The following is a 16,354-nucleotide window of genomic DNA, read 5'->3' on the forward strand; positions in this document are numbered from 1 at the left end:
TCCTCTTTCATTTTTCTCAAGACGGAATCCATCCTTCCTGTACCTATTTTCTAAGATATGTCGTAGGGTCAGTATTGTGGCGTATGTTCCTACATTTCTCTGGAATCAAAACTTATCTTCCTGGAAATCCGGCTCTACAAGTTTTTCCATTCTTTTGTAAATAATTCCTGGCAGCACGTTGCTACCATGATTTTAACTTAGCGTTCCGTACTATTCACTCCTGTCAGTACCTAGACAGCATTAGAAATATTAAAGTATTCTTGAAGTCTGAGGGTATTTCGCTAATATCAAGTAACTTGTGCACCAGGTGAAATTGTTTTTTCATGATTGGAGCTCTTCAAGGGTATCAATAATTCTAATGTAATCTCGTTACTCTAAGACTCAATTTTTACATTGATCTTCCAAATTTTTCTCCTAGTCTCATATCTACCGTCTTATATTCACGTACTTCTTGATCTCTTTCCTTATTGAAGTTCATTTTCCTTGGAGAGTCCTTCTGTATAGTCCTTTCACATTTCCTCTGTCCCTTCTTTGCTTAGTACTGGCTTAACATCGTATTCTATTCATCCATTCAAAAGCTTCTATGATTATTCTGTAGGCGGAATCCATCTTCCTCTACATGTGCACGCTTCTACAGCCATGCGTTTGTCCTCTCGCTATTCCTGCGTAACCACTTATCTCTTTGTGCCAATATCATTTTGATTCGTCTGTATTCGCTTTCGACTGTTTCATTTGCTGCCTTTCGTCATTTTAGTTCAGTATCTCCTGTATTGTCCAAGGAGCTTGTCATTCTTTCCTATTTCGTCCTATGTTTCCTTCACCATTTCATCTATCAAAGTTCCTCTTTCATCTTCTATTGTATTCCCTTTTAGACTACTTTAGTAAGTCGTTGCCTAATGCTCCCTCTGGAGTCCTCTGAAATCTACATTTCTTTTAATTCATCCAGATCCAGTCTCCTTAATTTCTTACATTTTTGTAATTTATTCAGTTTTAATCTGCTACTAATAAGTACTGAGTTATCGTCAGACTCTAGATTTTCCTCTGGATATTTCTTACAGCTTGAATTATTGTTTAGAAATCTCTGTCTTACCTTTACTTAACCACTCTGAAACCTTCAGTGTCTCAGGGCCTCTCGTATGCGTTCAACATTCTTACATGTTTCTTGAACTAAGCTTTGACAGTCATTAAATTCTGTTCATTATTCAACAGGGCGTTTACACTTTTCATTTCCTTTCCCCTCTCGAGTTTTCTCTTTCTATTTTTGCTTGTCTTCCTTTTTCTTCTATCGAATTGCCGTTCCCAGTTGTAAACGAATATTCGTCTCCGTTGACTATCAGAATCATTTCTTTTCTCTCATTATATGATCTTTCAGTCTCTTCATTATGTACGGAGCTACTTGGAAGCTTGAGTTGTTGTAGTCATTGTTGGTTCAATGTCATCTTGCTAGGATAATGTGTTATTTGTATTAGGTTACCTGCATTTCTGTTTTCTTATTCATTGTTAGACACTGTCCTACATTACCCCTATTTGATTTAGTGTTGTAACCCGGAACTCACCTGATCAGGAGTCCGGTTTTTCCTGTCAGATCATACAACTAATTCCCATGATGTACATTTCCGTTTTTATATTTTCTAAACTATCTACTCGATTAAGAGATATAAAATTCCACGCTACAACCCGAAGAAGGCGAGATATGTTTACCTCGAGGACGACATCCTACTGAGTAGTTCCTTTCCGGCCATCCTGATGGGGGACTGTTTTACCCCCGGAATATTTTTTCCACATTAATGGTATTATTTAGCCATACGGTAACACTGCATGCCCTCGGGGAAAGTAACGGCGGTAGTTCCTCAACGCTATCAGCTGTTCACAGTGCCATCACAGCACGGCCATGTTAGCTAATGTTACAGGACCAGATAAATAAATGATCCAGACTCTCATATCAGCAACTTCTTGGAATTCTGCTGCCACCGTGCACAGTTATCTCGCCTCTCTACAGATACCCCTCTGCTGGCTATTAGTATCTTTGAGGCATTCAAGCCACCCCACCTCGGCACGGTGCATGTTTCGTGGGGGAGGGCACCACCGTGCTGTATTGTATTTATTCATTCACTGTGTTCATCAGGAAAATTACGGGCGATCATTTGAAGCGGGCATTAGATTTATATTCACCCTTTGAGAATACTCTGTGTTAGTCGAAGAACAAGGGATCATGGATTACTGTTTTTCCTCTTGTTCTAAGTTCAAGGTATAATTATGATTGTTGGCGCATGTTTACTGCACAACTCTTTGGGCAGCACGTAAACAGCAGTGAGAAATAAGTGCTTGTGATAGTATTCGAAGAGAAACAAATGCTGTACGTCCCGTTAAATTTTCCGAGTTCATAATACACTATTGAGAACTTTATACAAATTGCAATCTGTGTAACAATAAACGCGTTCGGATACTTCAGAGTAAAAAGAACTAAAACCACCTGTCAAAATACAGAAAAAGTAGATGCTCGTGAGATATCTATTTACATTCAGTTTTAATGTGAAGATTAGTCCGAAGTCTACAGTTTAACAAGACCTCATTTGGCGTAAACGAAAGTAGCATTTTCCGACGGTCGTAAGCTTTCTCACATGATTTCTAACCTGACACCTACCTTCCTGACCAATCAAACTTCTGAACGTTCTATGCAGTCTTTTCACGTAAGAGTGCGTGCGTGAACTTCTTGTCACTGAAGGCCAGGGAGAACTATTTTCGCAACGCCACGATGATATGCATTTTCATCAGTTCCGTTTTTAACTGTTACTGACTGCGAAAAAGGGAATGTAACTTAAGTTTTCACATTTATGTAATCACGTTGTTTTGATTTTACGGTTATTCTTCTACATTATTTTGGTATGCATAACGAACAATTCAATGTGGCAGTGAAATATCGATGTTAATCGTGAACAGTGCACTAACCTGGAAGTGTCACTGTTTTGCTGTGCTGTCTCCTGCTTCAGAGGCAGGAATCAATAGTCTAATCAGTAGAACACATCCATTCTAAGTACAGCTGAATTACTTTAAACCTATTTGAGACGGCAAAGAATCATGAAAAGGTTTTCAAATACATATTGAAAGGTTTGAGGATGGTAGTAAAGTTAACTCATACGGTTCTAACAAGTAACTGACTTGCAGGTAAAAGAATCTGTATCTATACTTGCGTATTTCTCGCTGTGATACGTAGACACCGATGTTTGTGTGATTCTTTAAGTCAGTATTTGTACAAATGAGTGAACTCTGTACTATGTAGACCATATTAATCACACAAAAGATGAGGTCATTTTAATTAGCAGCTATGAATGGTTGTTCTTCTTTTTGTGAATAATTTCCATAACCGCAATAAATTAAACCTCAGCCTTCTTATGTAACCTACTGACACTTTGTTATTTTGCACTCTTTATCTGTCGTATCACTTAACTCCTCCGTTTATCTTTTACGTCACTTAACCATGAGCAGTTTTTAAAATCATGGGAGTCATACCACGAAAGTACAGTTTCTGCCGTAAATGTTGTGCTTCTGCACAGTAACTAACGAATTATAAATCAGAACAGAACTAACGGAAACGGCAATGTATTCCTATATGATTGCTTTTGACAGTTTAGTGGATCTCCAATACTTTCTTAGTGCCTTCTTAACGGCTTAAATTTGGTTTGTGTCGCACCAGATGGTAATGAGTGGTGCTAATAAAGAGTAAGTGTCACAAACCAGCAAACAACGATACGCAAGATACGGTGAACAGTTTTGATATCAATAATCTTCATTCCTGGAACGTTACAGCAGCAGTAACCACCTCGATCAAAAAAATTACACAGTCATTAGGTTAATTACTGTACACTATGCTTCCAGCTGTTTATTGTAGAGGCTAACTGTACTCTCCTGCTGTGCTTACATTAGCAGTATCTTTGCATCGCCCTTTATGTACTGAAATTTTTTTTTTCTGTTCCCTGCAAACGCAAAATAATATGTTTATCGTTACAATACGTGTACTACTATGTGTAGTCCGATTTGATAACAGATGTAATTTAAAATTTCTCTAGAGAGATAAAATAAACTACCTTAGTAAAGTGATTTTGCAGCCATCTTTTAAACTATAAATGATTAATACGTCCTTAAATTGTGGGAATATTTATGAATCTTCGCCTTCGCGCAGATTCTGAAATAATTTATTAATAAATCTAGAATTATTTATTTTCTATAATCCATATCAGAATTAATGGGCAATTTCTCAAATTATGCTTACTAATTTGTACTATATTTCACTTTATAAACTTTTGTTTCTGTAAATGATAATCAGGTTATCGATGTAAATATTATAATTGCAATTAATTACAACAGGTTTGCCAGGTTTACGAAGGCGCAGTTTCAAAATTTTACGCTTTTATGAGCGTAGAGAGCAGTGTTATTACTGAATTGGCCGTAACGAAACCCATTGGTAGTATCACCCTTGCCTATGCACTCACCTGCAATATTAATAAGCATGATAATAGAAAAAACTTATTTCCAACGATATTCTCTGACAAGGAAGTACTCTTCCTTAACAGACGTAAAGCCACCTCTGTGATCTGGCAGCCCTGGAGTATGTGTTGTTGCAGCCAGCATTTGCTTGTGTGAACTCTTGCTTGCAGATTTTCATTTTTGTTTTTTCTGTCTGTCTGTCTGTCCTCGCACACGGCAGAGATGCCCTTGTATGAGCCCTCACCCGAACCCGCAGTTTTCGCAGGTCAGTCGACTTTCACTCTTTTAAGCTTCTGTCGTCCTATGCTTCGTGATGGTAAACGTCCCTTGCATGTACAACGCGGCTCCATTGTATCTGGCAGTAAGTCACTTACACTTAACGTAACTCGTTGAAACCAGTTAACTGAACTTCACGTCGGTGCTCGGAAAACACTCAGCAGTTATGATGAGCATACTATAATTAAGCACTATATGTAGGTTTGGTGGCAAAAGTGACTGCTTTGGTCAGGAGAAGCTCGAGTACGTACCTGTGAACGTTTGCCATCACTTTAAGACTACTTTATCTTGCTTTAGAAGAATATAATGAATGTGTTTTTACTTATTATTTGCCTCAAATATTTTCTTTGATTAATGTGCTTCTTATTATATTGCATGAACTCTGTACGCTTGTTACTACTTATGCACATACTTCTAGATAATCCCTGCTAAGAAACAGAAATTGCAATAAATGCTTTCTTTGTATTTTTTGTAAGGAAGGGCGTTTGTAAACTAAGCAAAATGGTGTCGGGGCCAAGTTTAGAACACCGCATCTGTGTACGGACATTTGTTTTTCAGTAAGCCACTAGTTCTGAGGATGAATACACGATGTGCTAAACCGAGATTTAAAGAAAGTACGGTTAGTGCGAGTCATTTTATGTTATGCTGGTTATTCCGCCGTATAGTACCACATCTTACATTTCTGTTCTATTCAGCGCAATTATTTCTTTACCGCAAATTTTTTTTAGTTTTTAATATTATCAGTAACAGCGAAATACAGTGATCTCTCTCTCTCTCTCTCCCTTACAAAGAATAATTGTGTTACTTCATACTATTTCCTCATTTATATTTCCTTTCCATGTCTCTTCTCAGTCCAAGCCTTTGTGAGAAGTTTTTCTGTCAACTGGAGTGATTTAATAGGAGAAATATGTAATTATGTTTGCACAAAACTTCATTACGTTTGTGTGAGAGGAGATTCTGCTGTCACCATTTCTGAATAACCAAATTCTGTCATAATTTAACATTCAGAACTAAAAACAAAATTGTAAATTAAAAGTGATGTTTAAAGCCATTAACTACAGTGACGGAAAAAAGCAACGCCAAGAAATAATTAATTTGGAGTAATGAAATTTCGGGAAGCCATTTGTGTAATTAACATATTTTAGTGATTAACATAGCAAGATCATAGGCCAATGACATAACCCACTGCAAACGTGAAACGCTGATACATTAAGAAACGGTGTAACCGCCAGAATATTAAGTGTAAGCACGCAAACGTACATGCATTGTGTTGCACAGGTGCCAGAAGTTGATTTTTTCGATGGAGTTCCATGTCTGTTGTATTTGATTATTCAATACCGGGACGATTAATGCTGGTTGTGGATGAAGCTGCAGCTGTCGGCCGATGACGTCCCATATGTCCCCGATTGGAGACATATCTTATGATCAACAGGCCAAGGCTACCAACACTATAGAGCATGTTGGTTTACAACAGCGGTATGTGTGTCCTATTGGAAAACACCGTCTGGAATGCTGTTCATGAATGGCTGCACAATAGGTCAAACCACCAGACTGATGTGCAAGTTTTCAGTCAGGGTGTGTAGGATAGCCACTGTAGTGCTCATGCTGTCATGAGAAATCGCACTCCAGGTCATAACTCAGTTGTAGGTACAGCGTGTCCAGCACGCAGGCAGGTTGGTTGCAGGCCCTCAGCTGACCTCCTTTTAATCAGCACATGGTCCTCACTGGCACTGACGACGGGCCATATGGGAGGTGCATCGAGTTACGAGCTCCCACTGCCTGCTTATAGTGTGGATAGGCACCTATCATACCCTAAAATTCTAGGAGCCCATGCGGCCTCGTTTTTGAAATATTGCCTGTTAAAGCTTGGACAGCTCTTTATATACAGAAAAGTTTCACTGTTGTGGGAAGTGAGCCAGTAACCGAGTGGCTAGATGGGCATTTATCTCGACTCCATATATTCAGACTAGCACATATTTCACTGACTTCATGCGAGAAGACGCTTCTCGGTAGATTTGGGAATTAGTCTCATCTACCATGAGTATGGTAGCCACATGAGATAATCAAAATAATGTTAACCCAAATCTCTACTACTTCAAATCTATGACTGGGCAAGGTAAACAATCAAGACCATAAGACGACAGAAGTATATGTACTTACAAACATCAGAATAATCTCAATCATGTTTGAAAATTGGACCTGTGTAATCCACTTGCCGTATCCAAGGACGTATTTCATTTGATTTTAATTACTATCTAAAAAACTATGTATAAACAACTGCATTCAATGAATGGAGAATATAGATTAAATGAACTAATTGTTGGCCCATAGTTTGATTTGTAAGAGAATAGAGAAAACGGTATCCAAAAATATACTTCTTTTCAGTATTAAAAAAAAAAAAAGTGGGAAGCGAGCGAGACTCCTGTCCAGGCGACTCCGGTTCGAAACCTGTCTATGCTACTTTTGTTTCCTTTTTTTCAAATGCCTGCTTTAATCTATAATTAATCATGAGAATTCTGCAAAGAATTGATTTAATAGAATTACAAGCCTCTGTAAATCAAAATTACACATTGAATGTCAAATCTTGTTTCAATCTTTTGTGTTTTTTTTATTTTAACAGGAAATTTACCGTAATGTAATTTCTTGAAATATTTTATTAGTGTACAATTTTTTTCGCTGTATTTTTAATTTTGTTCCGTTGAGATAGAGAATATAAAAAAGTACCAACGAATGAGGGATTAAAAATATGTTTCATTTAATGGAAAGTTAATCGGTTTTTCCTATATTTTGACGAGCACGTTCCGACGGATGATACTTTTTATAAAAACAATCAAAACATTTGTACTTTTGACTCCATGAACATTGTGCGAATGCACATTCGTTTTCGTCGCAATCGCATCCGTATTTTCTCAAGTTTGCAGGAAACACCACCGCATTGACGTTATGAAATACTGTGAAAATAAAAAAAAACCCAAAAGATTGAAACAAAATTTGACATTCAATGTGTAATTTTGATTTATAGAGGCTTGTAATTCTCTTAAATCAATTCTTTGCGGAATTTTCATGATTAATTATAAATTAAAACATGCATTTGTAAAAGGAAACAAAAGTAGCATGGACGGGAGTCTCGCTCGCTTGCCACTCGGCTACTGGCTCGCTTCCCACAACAGTGAAACTTTTCTGTATATAAAGAGCTGCCCAAGCTTTAACAGGCAATTTTTCAAAAACGAGGCCTCATGGGCACCTAGAATTTTAGGGTATGATAGGTGCCTATCCACACTACAAGCAGGCAGTGGGAGCTCATAACTCGATGCACCTCCGATAAGGTCCCCTCGTGAGGCAGAACTAGCTTCATCAGAAAACATAACAAAGCTCTAGACTGACCTTCAATTAGCTCTCGCTTGACACCACTGAAGTCGCAAATGGCGGTCGTTTGGGGTCAGTGGAACGTACGGTACAGTGCGTCTGTGTCGGTGCTGTCCTTTAACTAACCGATTTGTAACACCTCGTCGCGTCACTGTAGTACCAACCGCTGCTTAAATAGCTGCTGTAGATCCAGATGATGCGCCAGAGTCACAAGGTGAACACGATGGCCGTCCCTCTCGGTAATGCCACGTGGCCGTCTGGAGTCAGGTCATCTTGCTACCGTATGTTCTCGTGACCAGCGCTGCCAGCCATCATGTGCAGTGGTTACATTCCTGCCAAGTTTTTCTGTAATATCGCAGAAGGAGCATCCAGCTTCTCGTAGTCTTGTTACATGACAGTGAGTTGCTGATCTTTGTCACCTTAAACGCATTCCTGACTAACACCAACTCACCACGCCCAGTCTCAAAGACAACTAATCTTCGTGGCCGTTACAGTGTTATTAAAAGCAAGTACTGGCTTGCATTCACTTAGTGGCGCTACTAACTGCACTCTTATGCGGCTGGTCCGAAATTTGAATAGACATCGTCTCTCTAATTCAGAAACGTAAGTACCAACTTTCCTTTATGCCGCGCAACTGCTTCTTGGTGTTGCGATTTTTCCCGTCAGTATATTTCAGATTTGAGCAACTTTCCGTGTTGGGTACTAGGGGAAACTCTTTCGACTCTGTACAGTTAAGTTTTAATTGTAATAACACAGAAGAGACGTTATGTCTCTAATAATACTCTGTCTTGTGTTACATGCGAGCAGAACCTGAGGTCCGTGACATGGGCATCATGGCTTACGGACCAGCGGCGGAAGCGGGCGACGTGGCTATGTCGCCACTGATCATGGCGATGTGCGTGGTCGCCAGCGCAGCACTCAGCTCCTAGGTGAGTTTCTGTTTTCTGCCACTTCAAGTAACACATGGGTAACATGTTCCCAGAAACGAAACGCTGAGAACTTCCAATGTCCGATATAATCCGCTCAAAAAGTTCCGAGACTGATTTTATTGCTGACGTACAAGCGACGTCAGCGCAGTAATTACGGTAGAATCGTAAGCTAACAACTCTAAACAACAGACGCGCATTCGACGTGAGCTGGCAGTTATAACTAGTGGATATGGAGCCATACTGTGTCAACATTGTCATAAATCACAAACGTGGAGCATCATCTAGAAATCAAATTTTTAAGACATTCTCCAGAGGGTTTTCAAGATGGGGAAGAAGGGAGAAGTTTTTACCGCACAGGTTGACTTGCAATCAAAAACAATGAAGCTTGGAGAGCTACCGCGAATTGATTGAAAGGCTAAATGCGTACAATTTTTTTTCCTGAAAAAATCAATGCCTGTAATGATACTTGCTGTTGTCAATAAGATCCTACCACAAATGACAGGGAGTAGAAATTCACATGAGCGGTCACGCTTTGACGCCGTAACTGAAGTTCAAGCTAGTGTGGCTTTCTTGTTGAACAGCATCCCAAAGAAGGACTTTTCTTACAGTTTCGCAATGTTGTATGAATGTTCCATGCATTGTGGAGGCAGACTATGTCGAACACCCGAAGCATTAACACCACCATCTTTACTTTTCTCTAATTTTCTTATTAATACAGCCTCCATATTTTCTGGAAAAAAATTGGAAATTTGTGGTAAGGTGTTATGGGACCAAACTGCTGAGGTCGTCGGTCCCTAAGCTTCACTATTCAATCTAACTTAAACTAACTTACGCTAAGGACAACACACACACCCTTGCTCGAGGGAGGACTCGACCCTCCGACGGGGGGAGTCGCGTAGGCCGTGACAAGACGCCTCAAACCGCGCGGCTATTTTTTTGGTTGGCAGGGTCCTTAGTGCCAGAGTATGGACCAGAAAATCACAAATAATAATTGGGTACTGCGCAGAAATATCTTTAAAGGAATGAAAAATAACAGTATAATAAGGACTACAAAGAAACAGAACACACGTTTCACTTAGCGAAAAATGTATTAAACGAAAAATGCCTTTCCTGGAACTGTAAAATACGTCGTTATACAACAATAATCGAACCAGAAGCACTCCACGCAACGCAGATACCCTCCAATACAAAGCATTAAAACAGAAATTAGAAGTAAAGTGATGTAGAACTATGACAAAAACCTTAGGACAAAAAAAAAAAAAAAAAAAAAAACACTTTATGACGAAATATTCAGCCATATACCCAAACTACAGCAGTCACAACATGCCACGGAATAATAGTGCGTTGTGTGAAAATAAAGAACCTGTTAATGACGATCCTTTGCTATATTTTTTATTATAAAGTAAATTTAAGAAATTTATGTGATATAAAAGATCGTCTCATATGCTCACAATGAGCGGAGAAATCTCACAGGCAAATTGTAATGAAGAGGATATACAGTGGTATTGTGTTAGATGTGAAGGCACAGTTACAAGTGGTCGTCAGATAAATCAAAGAGTATCAGATCAGACAACTGTGGTATGTATGTTAAACATATGTCAATGCTGTTAACTCTGATCAGCTTCAAATCGTCATTGTTAAAAGTTAACGAATCATTTATGAAGGTTACCAAAGAGATTTATTATCTAAATTTACTATCACTAGAAAACCTGTTTTTTAATGTTTATAGTAAAGTTTTGCATACAAACAAAAGTAATCTACGTTACTAAAGAGACGACTCTACACATAGAAATGAGATATTTAGATGACATATCAGTATTACAAATGTATGATTCAAAACAAAAATCTAGAAAGTTTGAAAACGTAACATTATATATTGGCAAATAGAGATAGTAAACTTAGGGATGGAATGAGCAGTAACATTACAGGATGATACCGTACCTATATTGCTATATGTATAAAGATATATGTATAGGTAGAAATCATATTTACTTTTAATATCATACAGGCAGCTTCGCACGTCGTCCATAATTTTATTACCTCTACTCATGTGCTAATATGTGTAATTAAATGTTCACTTTTCTACAGTTTTGTTTTTGATATGTTACCATTTTATATTCCAGAAGTGGGCCCTATGTAATTAAATGTTAATGTGATGTTAATGCTATTTAACTAGATTTGTCTGACGAGCAGTTGTAACTATCCCTTCACTTGTAATACACAGCCATTGCACTTCCTTTGGATTTAGATTGCCTGTTAGATATCCTCGTTTTTATGAGTGTGCTAGATGATCTGTAATAAGGTATGAATACTTCATAAGTACTGTGTAAATTTAAATCGTAGTAATTGGTTTGTCAGTTTTATTTTCAGTAGTTGTCATGACATAAATTTGTGAATGAATAAAATCACTATGCCGGAGAAAGTGGGAAGATACAGGAGACGGAAAGATTAGGAGGACCCCAATGTTACCCAAAGAATAATAAAAAACAAAAATTGTTGTTGTCTGTTGCGTTTTCTTGTATTGCTGTTTTGTGTATTACATTCTGTCTGCAGTTATAGAAGGGAATCCATGTCCTGTACTAAACTGTTCTTACATCTACTCAAACTGTCGTTAAATTCCTTCTAAATGAAACTTAAGTCGTGTTTTTGTCCTCTACAGATGGAGTGCGCGCGACTGGGTGTTGCAGGTCATCCCCGGTGACGAAGCTGGAGTCATACCAGGATAACAAGACATATGAGCAAAGAGAATTCAAACTCTTTCAGACCCAAAGACTGCTTTCTTTTGTAACGTATCAGGAAGTCCTGTATTACCGACATGTATGACGTGTATTTAACCATGGAATAGCTCTAAGCGCTTTTCTGTAACGGTCCTCCCCAAGACAACAGATTTTTTGTGTATAAACATGTACAATGCACGTTATTTTATTGTAGCATTGTTTACGGAAGGTATCATTTTTTTAGTTTAGAAAGAAAGACAATCCGAGCACCTGTCTCAAGGCGAAGCACCACCCGTCTGCGGCTACTCCAAGAGGCCGACGGGAGCTGTGACGTCACACGGGAGAGGCGCGGGAAGCTGCGGTTCTCCCGCTGAAGTTGGTCGGAGCCTGTTTCGTGACGTGGCGTGAGGTTGCCGCACGAGTCAGTGTCGGCTTTGTGCACTATACGGGAAGTGAGTTACCTGCCGCCTGGATAAACTGACGGCGTGGCGTCTGTGAAATGGCGCGAGATCCAAATCCATGGGGCCAAAGTGAGTCGTTTTAAAAAGAAAAGGGGGAACTTTTGAGTATCGTGTGGGATTTGGAGATACAATATTAATGCCTCCGTGGCGAGGACATCGTTTTGTAAATCCACTGATGTTTCGCTACAATTTCTGATTTTCGTACGGTGTATGTTAATAGACGATGCAGTATCAATAACAAGTTATCTCATAATGAACAAATATAATGTATTCAATCAATGTGCTGTTCCCAAAATAAATTTAAAAAATGCTTAGTGATGTCGTAGCCTAACTTATCGTTTTGATTCCAGTTGGTGTATCTACAAGATGTATTATTTTGCAGTATATTATTATCAAAATGGACGAATATAAATCGCAAAGCTACTTCATGAATGTGTGACATTTAATATACTCCATCAAGATTACAAATAAATCCATCCGTAGGATTATCAGTAACGCGTTTGAACCATAGTTCTAAAATGTACTTTGCCCTTTCAATGACTGTCGTTCATTCGGTCATCACTTTAAAAAAAAAAAAAAACGAATGTACTGCCATTGTTCTAAATTAACATCATGAATATGGCTCAATAATTTCAATGATACACGTAGTTGAAGGATGTAGCAACACTATCACATCATGATAAAGTAAAATAACGGTTCTAGAATGAAAGCTTTAGCCACTGTATTTGTTGACGATAGTCAAACTCTGTAAATAAATGGGCAAAATACATTTTATAATTATTAAGCAAGTAATTTGTTTAAAGCTATTGATGTTACGTAGGATAGTAATTTGTCTAATACAATGTATGTGACTGTCGCTATATATCTAAAGACTTTTATTTTTTTGAACAAAAATATAAGAAATGTATCTTTGTAAGTGAGCCAGAAGTTCATTTGAACGAGAAATAAGAAAACAGTCTAAATAATTTTCGAATATTCTAATGTGATATAAGACGAAAACAGTTCCAAACATGGAATATCAGTTTCTCACAAGCGTTCTTCTTTTTGGAAGAAATGAAGGAAAGCTGCCACCCTCCAGTCTTACTAATTTGCCCATACTCTTTTATTAATTAGTACTGATGTCTAAATGTTCAATTCATTTTTACCTCACAAACAATAGATTTCATACAAACCTAAAGGGAAGAGACTCTGTCAGATCTTTGACATGTTTTTGTAAAATGACTAGCAAGCAATACATCTTTGCCCAACACAGTGAAGTGTTCTTACTCTCTTGTTCCCAAGGACAAATCTTGTGAAAAAGGAATGAAGCAGTAATATCTTCTCTCACTTGTAGCACCCATTTGTAAAGGTGCAGATACCTATAAATGTCGTGATATTAATTAAAATATTTTCTTGTGTCATTGTCATGATAATTATTGTTCAGATGAATTCTGTTGCAAACTCATGTACTTCTCTTTTTAGCAGACCTAGGACACTTAAAATGTGACAGGATGACTGAAATAAAACATTGAGTACATGAGTTTGTATTGCATAAATGAAGCCATTAATTCTCCTCTCCCACTGTTATTTCGTTGTGAGTAAGTGTCTCGTCTGTTCAATGGTATCACATGTGTGTATTTTGAGACAAGGAATTGCTGGTCATTTAGTAATTGGCAGGAGGAAAACAAATACTTTGTCTCAAGTACGAAAGGTGTTGCATACTTCACCTATGAAGTTTGCAGTACATGCTAGAAAGGTGCATGTATGTTGCAATCACATTAATTTTATTCTGAGCTCCACTTCGTTTTCTCTTTCCCTGGAGGTAATTTCTTTTGATGTAACAAGAATATGAGAGATCCTAGAAGTAGCAGTAATATATACATTTTAATTTTTTTTAAGTTGTGCAGAATATAATAATAATATGGAGGCTACAAAGAAGTCTGCAGATACCTGTTTTCACAAAACGTACCCCCTTCGTATCCTACAGCTGACCAGCAATTTCTTGCGCCCTGTGTTTTAGTACCAGTGCTAAAACTTAGGACTGTAAGCATCAGATAATTATTTTGCTTAAAAATGCAACTATTTTTATCACATTACATCTACACAACTTCATAAACGCTATAATACTATAATAATTGAGTGTGTACATTTATAAGTATCGGATAGTTATTGTGTACAACTAGCATGTATAATACCTAATATTTTGTTTGTTCTTTGTATTTGACAACTATGAAATACAAACTACGTTGTGAATATTGTTGCAGGTGTTGATATATAGCTTTCCACACCATCTCAAGATCAATCTTCTATTACATATGTTACAGTGTACATTATAAGAGCAAATCTGCCTCTATTTAAAAATAAAAACGAATGAACCTATCATTTTTACAACATGTACTTTGCTGATCTACAGCAAAACCATTGTTTTTATGTTGCATGAAATGTTACTTATTTTTACCTATAATGTGTTTAATATTTCTGTATCATAAAGAGCACATCAGTTCCATCATGATGGAGAAACAGCCTCTCACTTTAACTATTTGTGTATAAAAACAATCCATGTACTGAAAGAATATTATCACTGAACTCCCAATAATCCCGTCATGTGTTAGATATCAATTACAGGCATACACAGCTGAAAACTTTCAGATAGTCAGTCATTTGATTCCTGGTTATAAAATATAAATCCAAGGTTGACGTAATATTATGTGTGCTTCTTACAGTGTGAGCTCACCAAATGTAATTTGTATACTAAATGTGCAGCCAGTTTCAAACTTTTAAATGGAATTGAGACGTAATGTGACCATAAATTGTTTATATTGTATTTAAAAAGTGTTTCATTTCAATCAAACATCCAGTAAGTCTGTATATCCTGAGGAAGAAAAATTAATAATAATGTTATCTAACATGATAGTGATGCACACCCTACATATGAAAGGGAACAGACATCCTTTAGCACAAAGGAAACTTTTTACGGGTTTTTATTTACTTGTTCGTATTCTTCAGTATCACAATGTCTACAGAGGTCATAATACACAGAATGTACTTCGAAATGCAATAATAAGACATTGTAACAAAATTTCCCACTAAAAATAACATTGAGACGATAACAGTGAACATGAAAACTGACAGAAAGATAAAGTGGTTTTTTGATGTCCATGGTCTGACTGGTCTAGCTGAGAATCTGCTCTGATGTTAATGCTTTTATACAAATGAGGTCAAATCTCTATCTTGAGGAAAGATGTAATATTCCTGTTATGTAGCAGCCCATAATCCATTTAGGCATCTTCAAGAAGAGACTCTCGTTACTTCTCAAAACATTTCCTTATAAGCCTCATGTAGCTGGCACAGTCACTCCAATATAGTCTATGTTTGTCTCAGATAGTCTTCTGATTTAACTGCCACATAGTGTTTTAAACACAGTCCCAATCTGCTGTTATTTTCATCTAAGAGGGTAATTTGATATGGAAATATTAGAAAAACACATTTAAAGCGTAATTACAGGCCAACAGCTGAATGTTCTTTTGGAATGATGTTCTTTATATCCCTACGTCGACATGAGTAACAAAACATTTGTCTTTGCAAGTTGCATTAAGACTTAGAAAAAGTGCAGGACCAAGAAAGATACCTGTGAGTGAAAGGAACTTTGCAGTCCATTGGGGCTACATTACATGGTCGAGATTTCAGAGTTGCACAAGATTTCCAACTTTAAGAAGTCATTATGGTATTCCAGAAAAATGGAAAAGAACTATATCCGATCGTTTGAGATATGATGTAACAGAAAAATGCTTATAATCAAGTGAACTGAAAAGATGGAAAATGGCCATAATAACCACAATGTTTATCTAAATCTCAGTTATTTTATCCAGTAAAACGGAAATGTAGCTTTAGAGAGGTATACAATGCCACAAACTAGAGTTTCCAACAGAAAGAATTTTTTATATGCATTATGTACAAAAGTAACAAAAATATTATATTCTAATATGTACCTCATCACATCTACAGTCATATATTAACATAAAACCATGACACTGTTCTACTCACATCACTTCAAACACATAATTTCACTCACACATTTTTTGTTCACTATCAAACTCTATTCAACATACCTCTGAATACCAGAAAACAAGATCATCAACCA

At 37.3% G+C, this 16,354-nt stretch overlaps 1 protein-coding gene across 2 annotated transcripts in view; it reads left to right on the forward strand.

Annotated features, from left to right (window-relative positions):
* The window catches only part of LOC124615686 (limbic system-associated membrane protein), a 948,770-nt gene extending 933,733 nt beyond the window's left edge, over positions 1 to 15,037 (forward strand). Inside the window, exons 9-11 of one of the 2 annotated variants that reach the window (XM_047143716.1) lie at positions 4,706 to 4,750; positions 8,935 to 9,056; positions 11,716 to 15,037. In XM_047143716.1, the coding sequence (XP_046999672.1) occupies positions 4,706 to 4,750; positions 8,935 to 9,056 (167 nt within the window). In that variant the 3' untranslated portion in view covers positions 11,716 to 15,037. The remainder of the gene's footprint in view (positions 1 to 4,705; positions 4,751 to 8,934; positions 9,057 to 11,715) is intronic. The other variant, XM_047143717.1, reaches the window with a different exon arrangement.
* The last annotated feature ends 1,317 nt before the right edge of the window (positions 15,038 to 16,354 follow it).

This window comes from Schistocerca americana, chromosome 5 (assembly GCF_021461395.2).
Source record: "Schistocerca americana isolate TAMUIC-IGC-003095 chromosome 5, iqSchAmer2.1, whole genome shotgun sequence".
NCBI classification, from domain to species: Eukaryota; Metazoa; Arthropoda; class Insecta; order Orthoptera; family Acrididae; genus Schistocerca; species Schistocerca americana.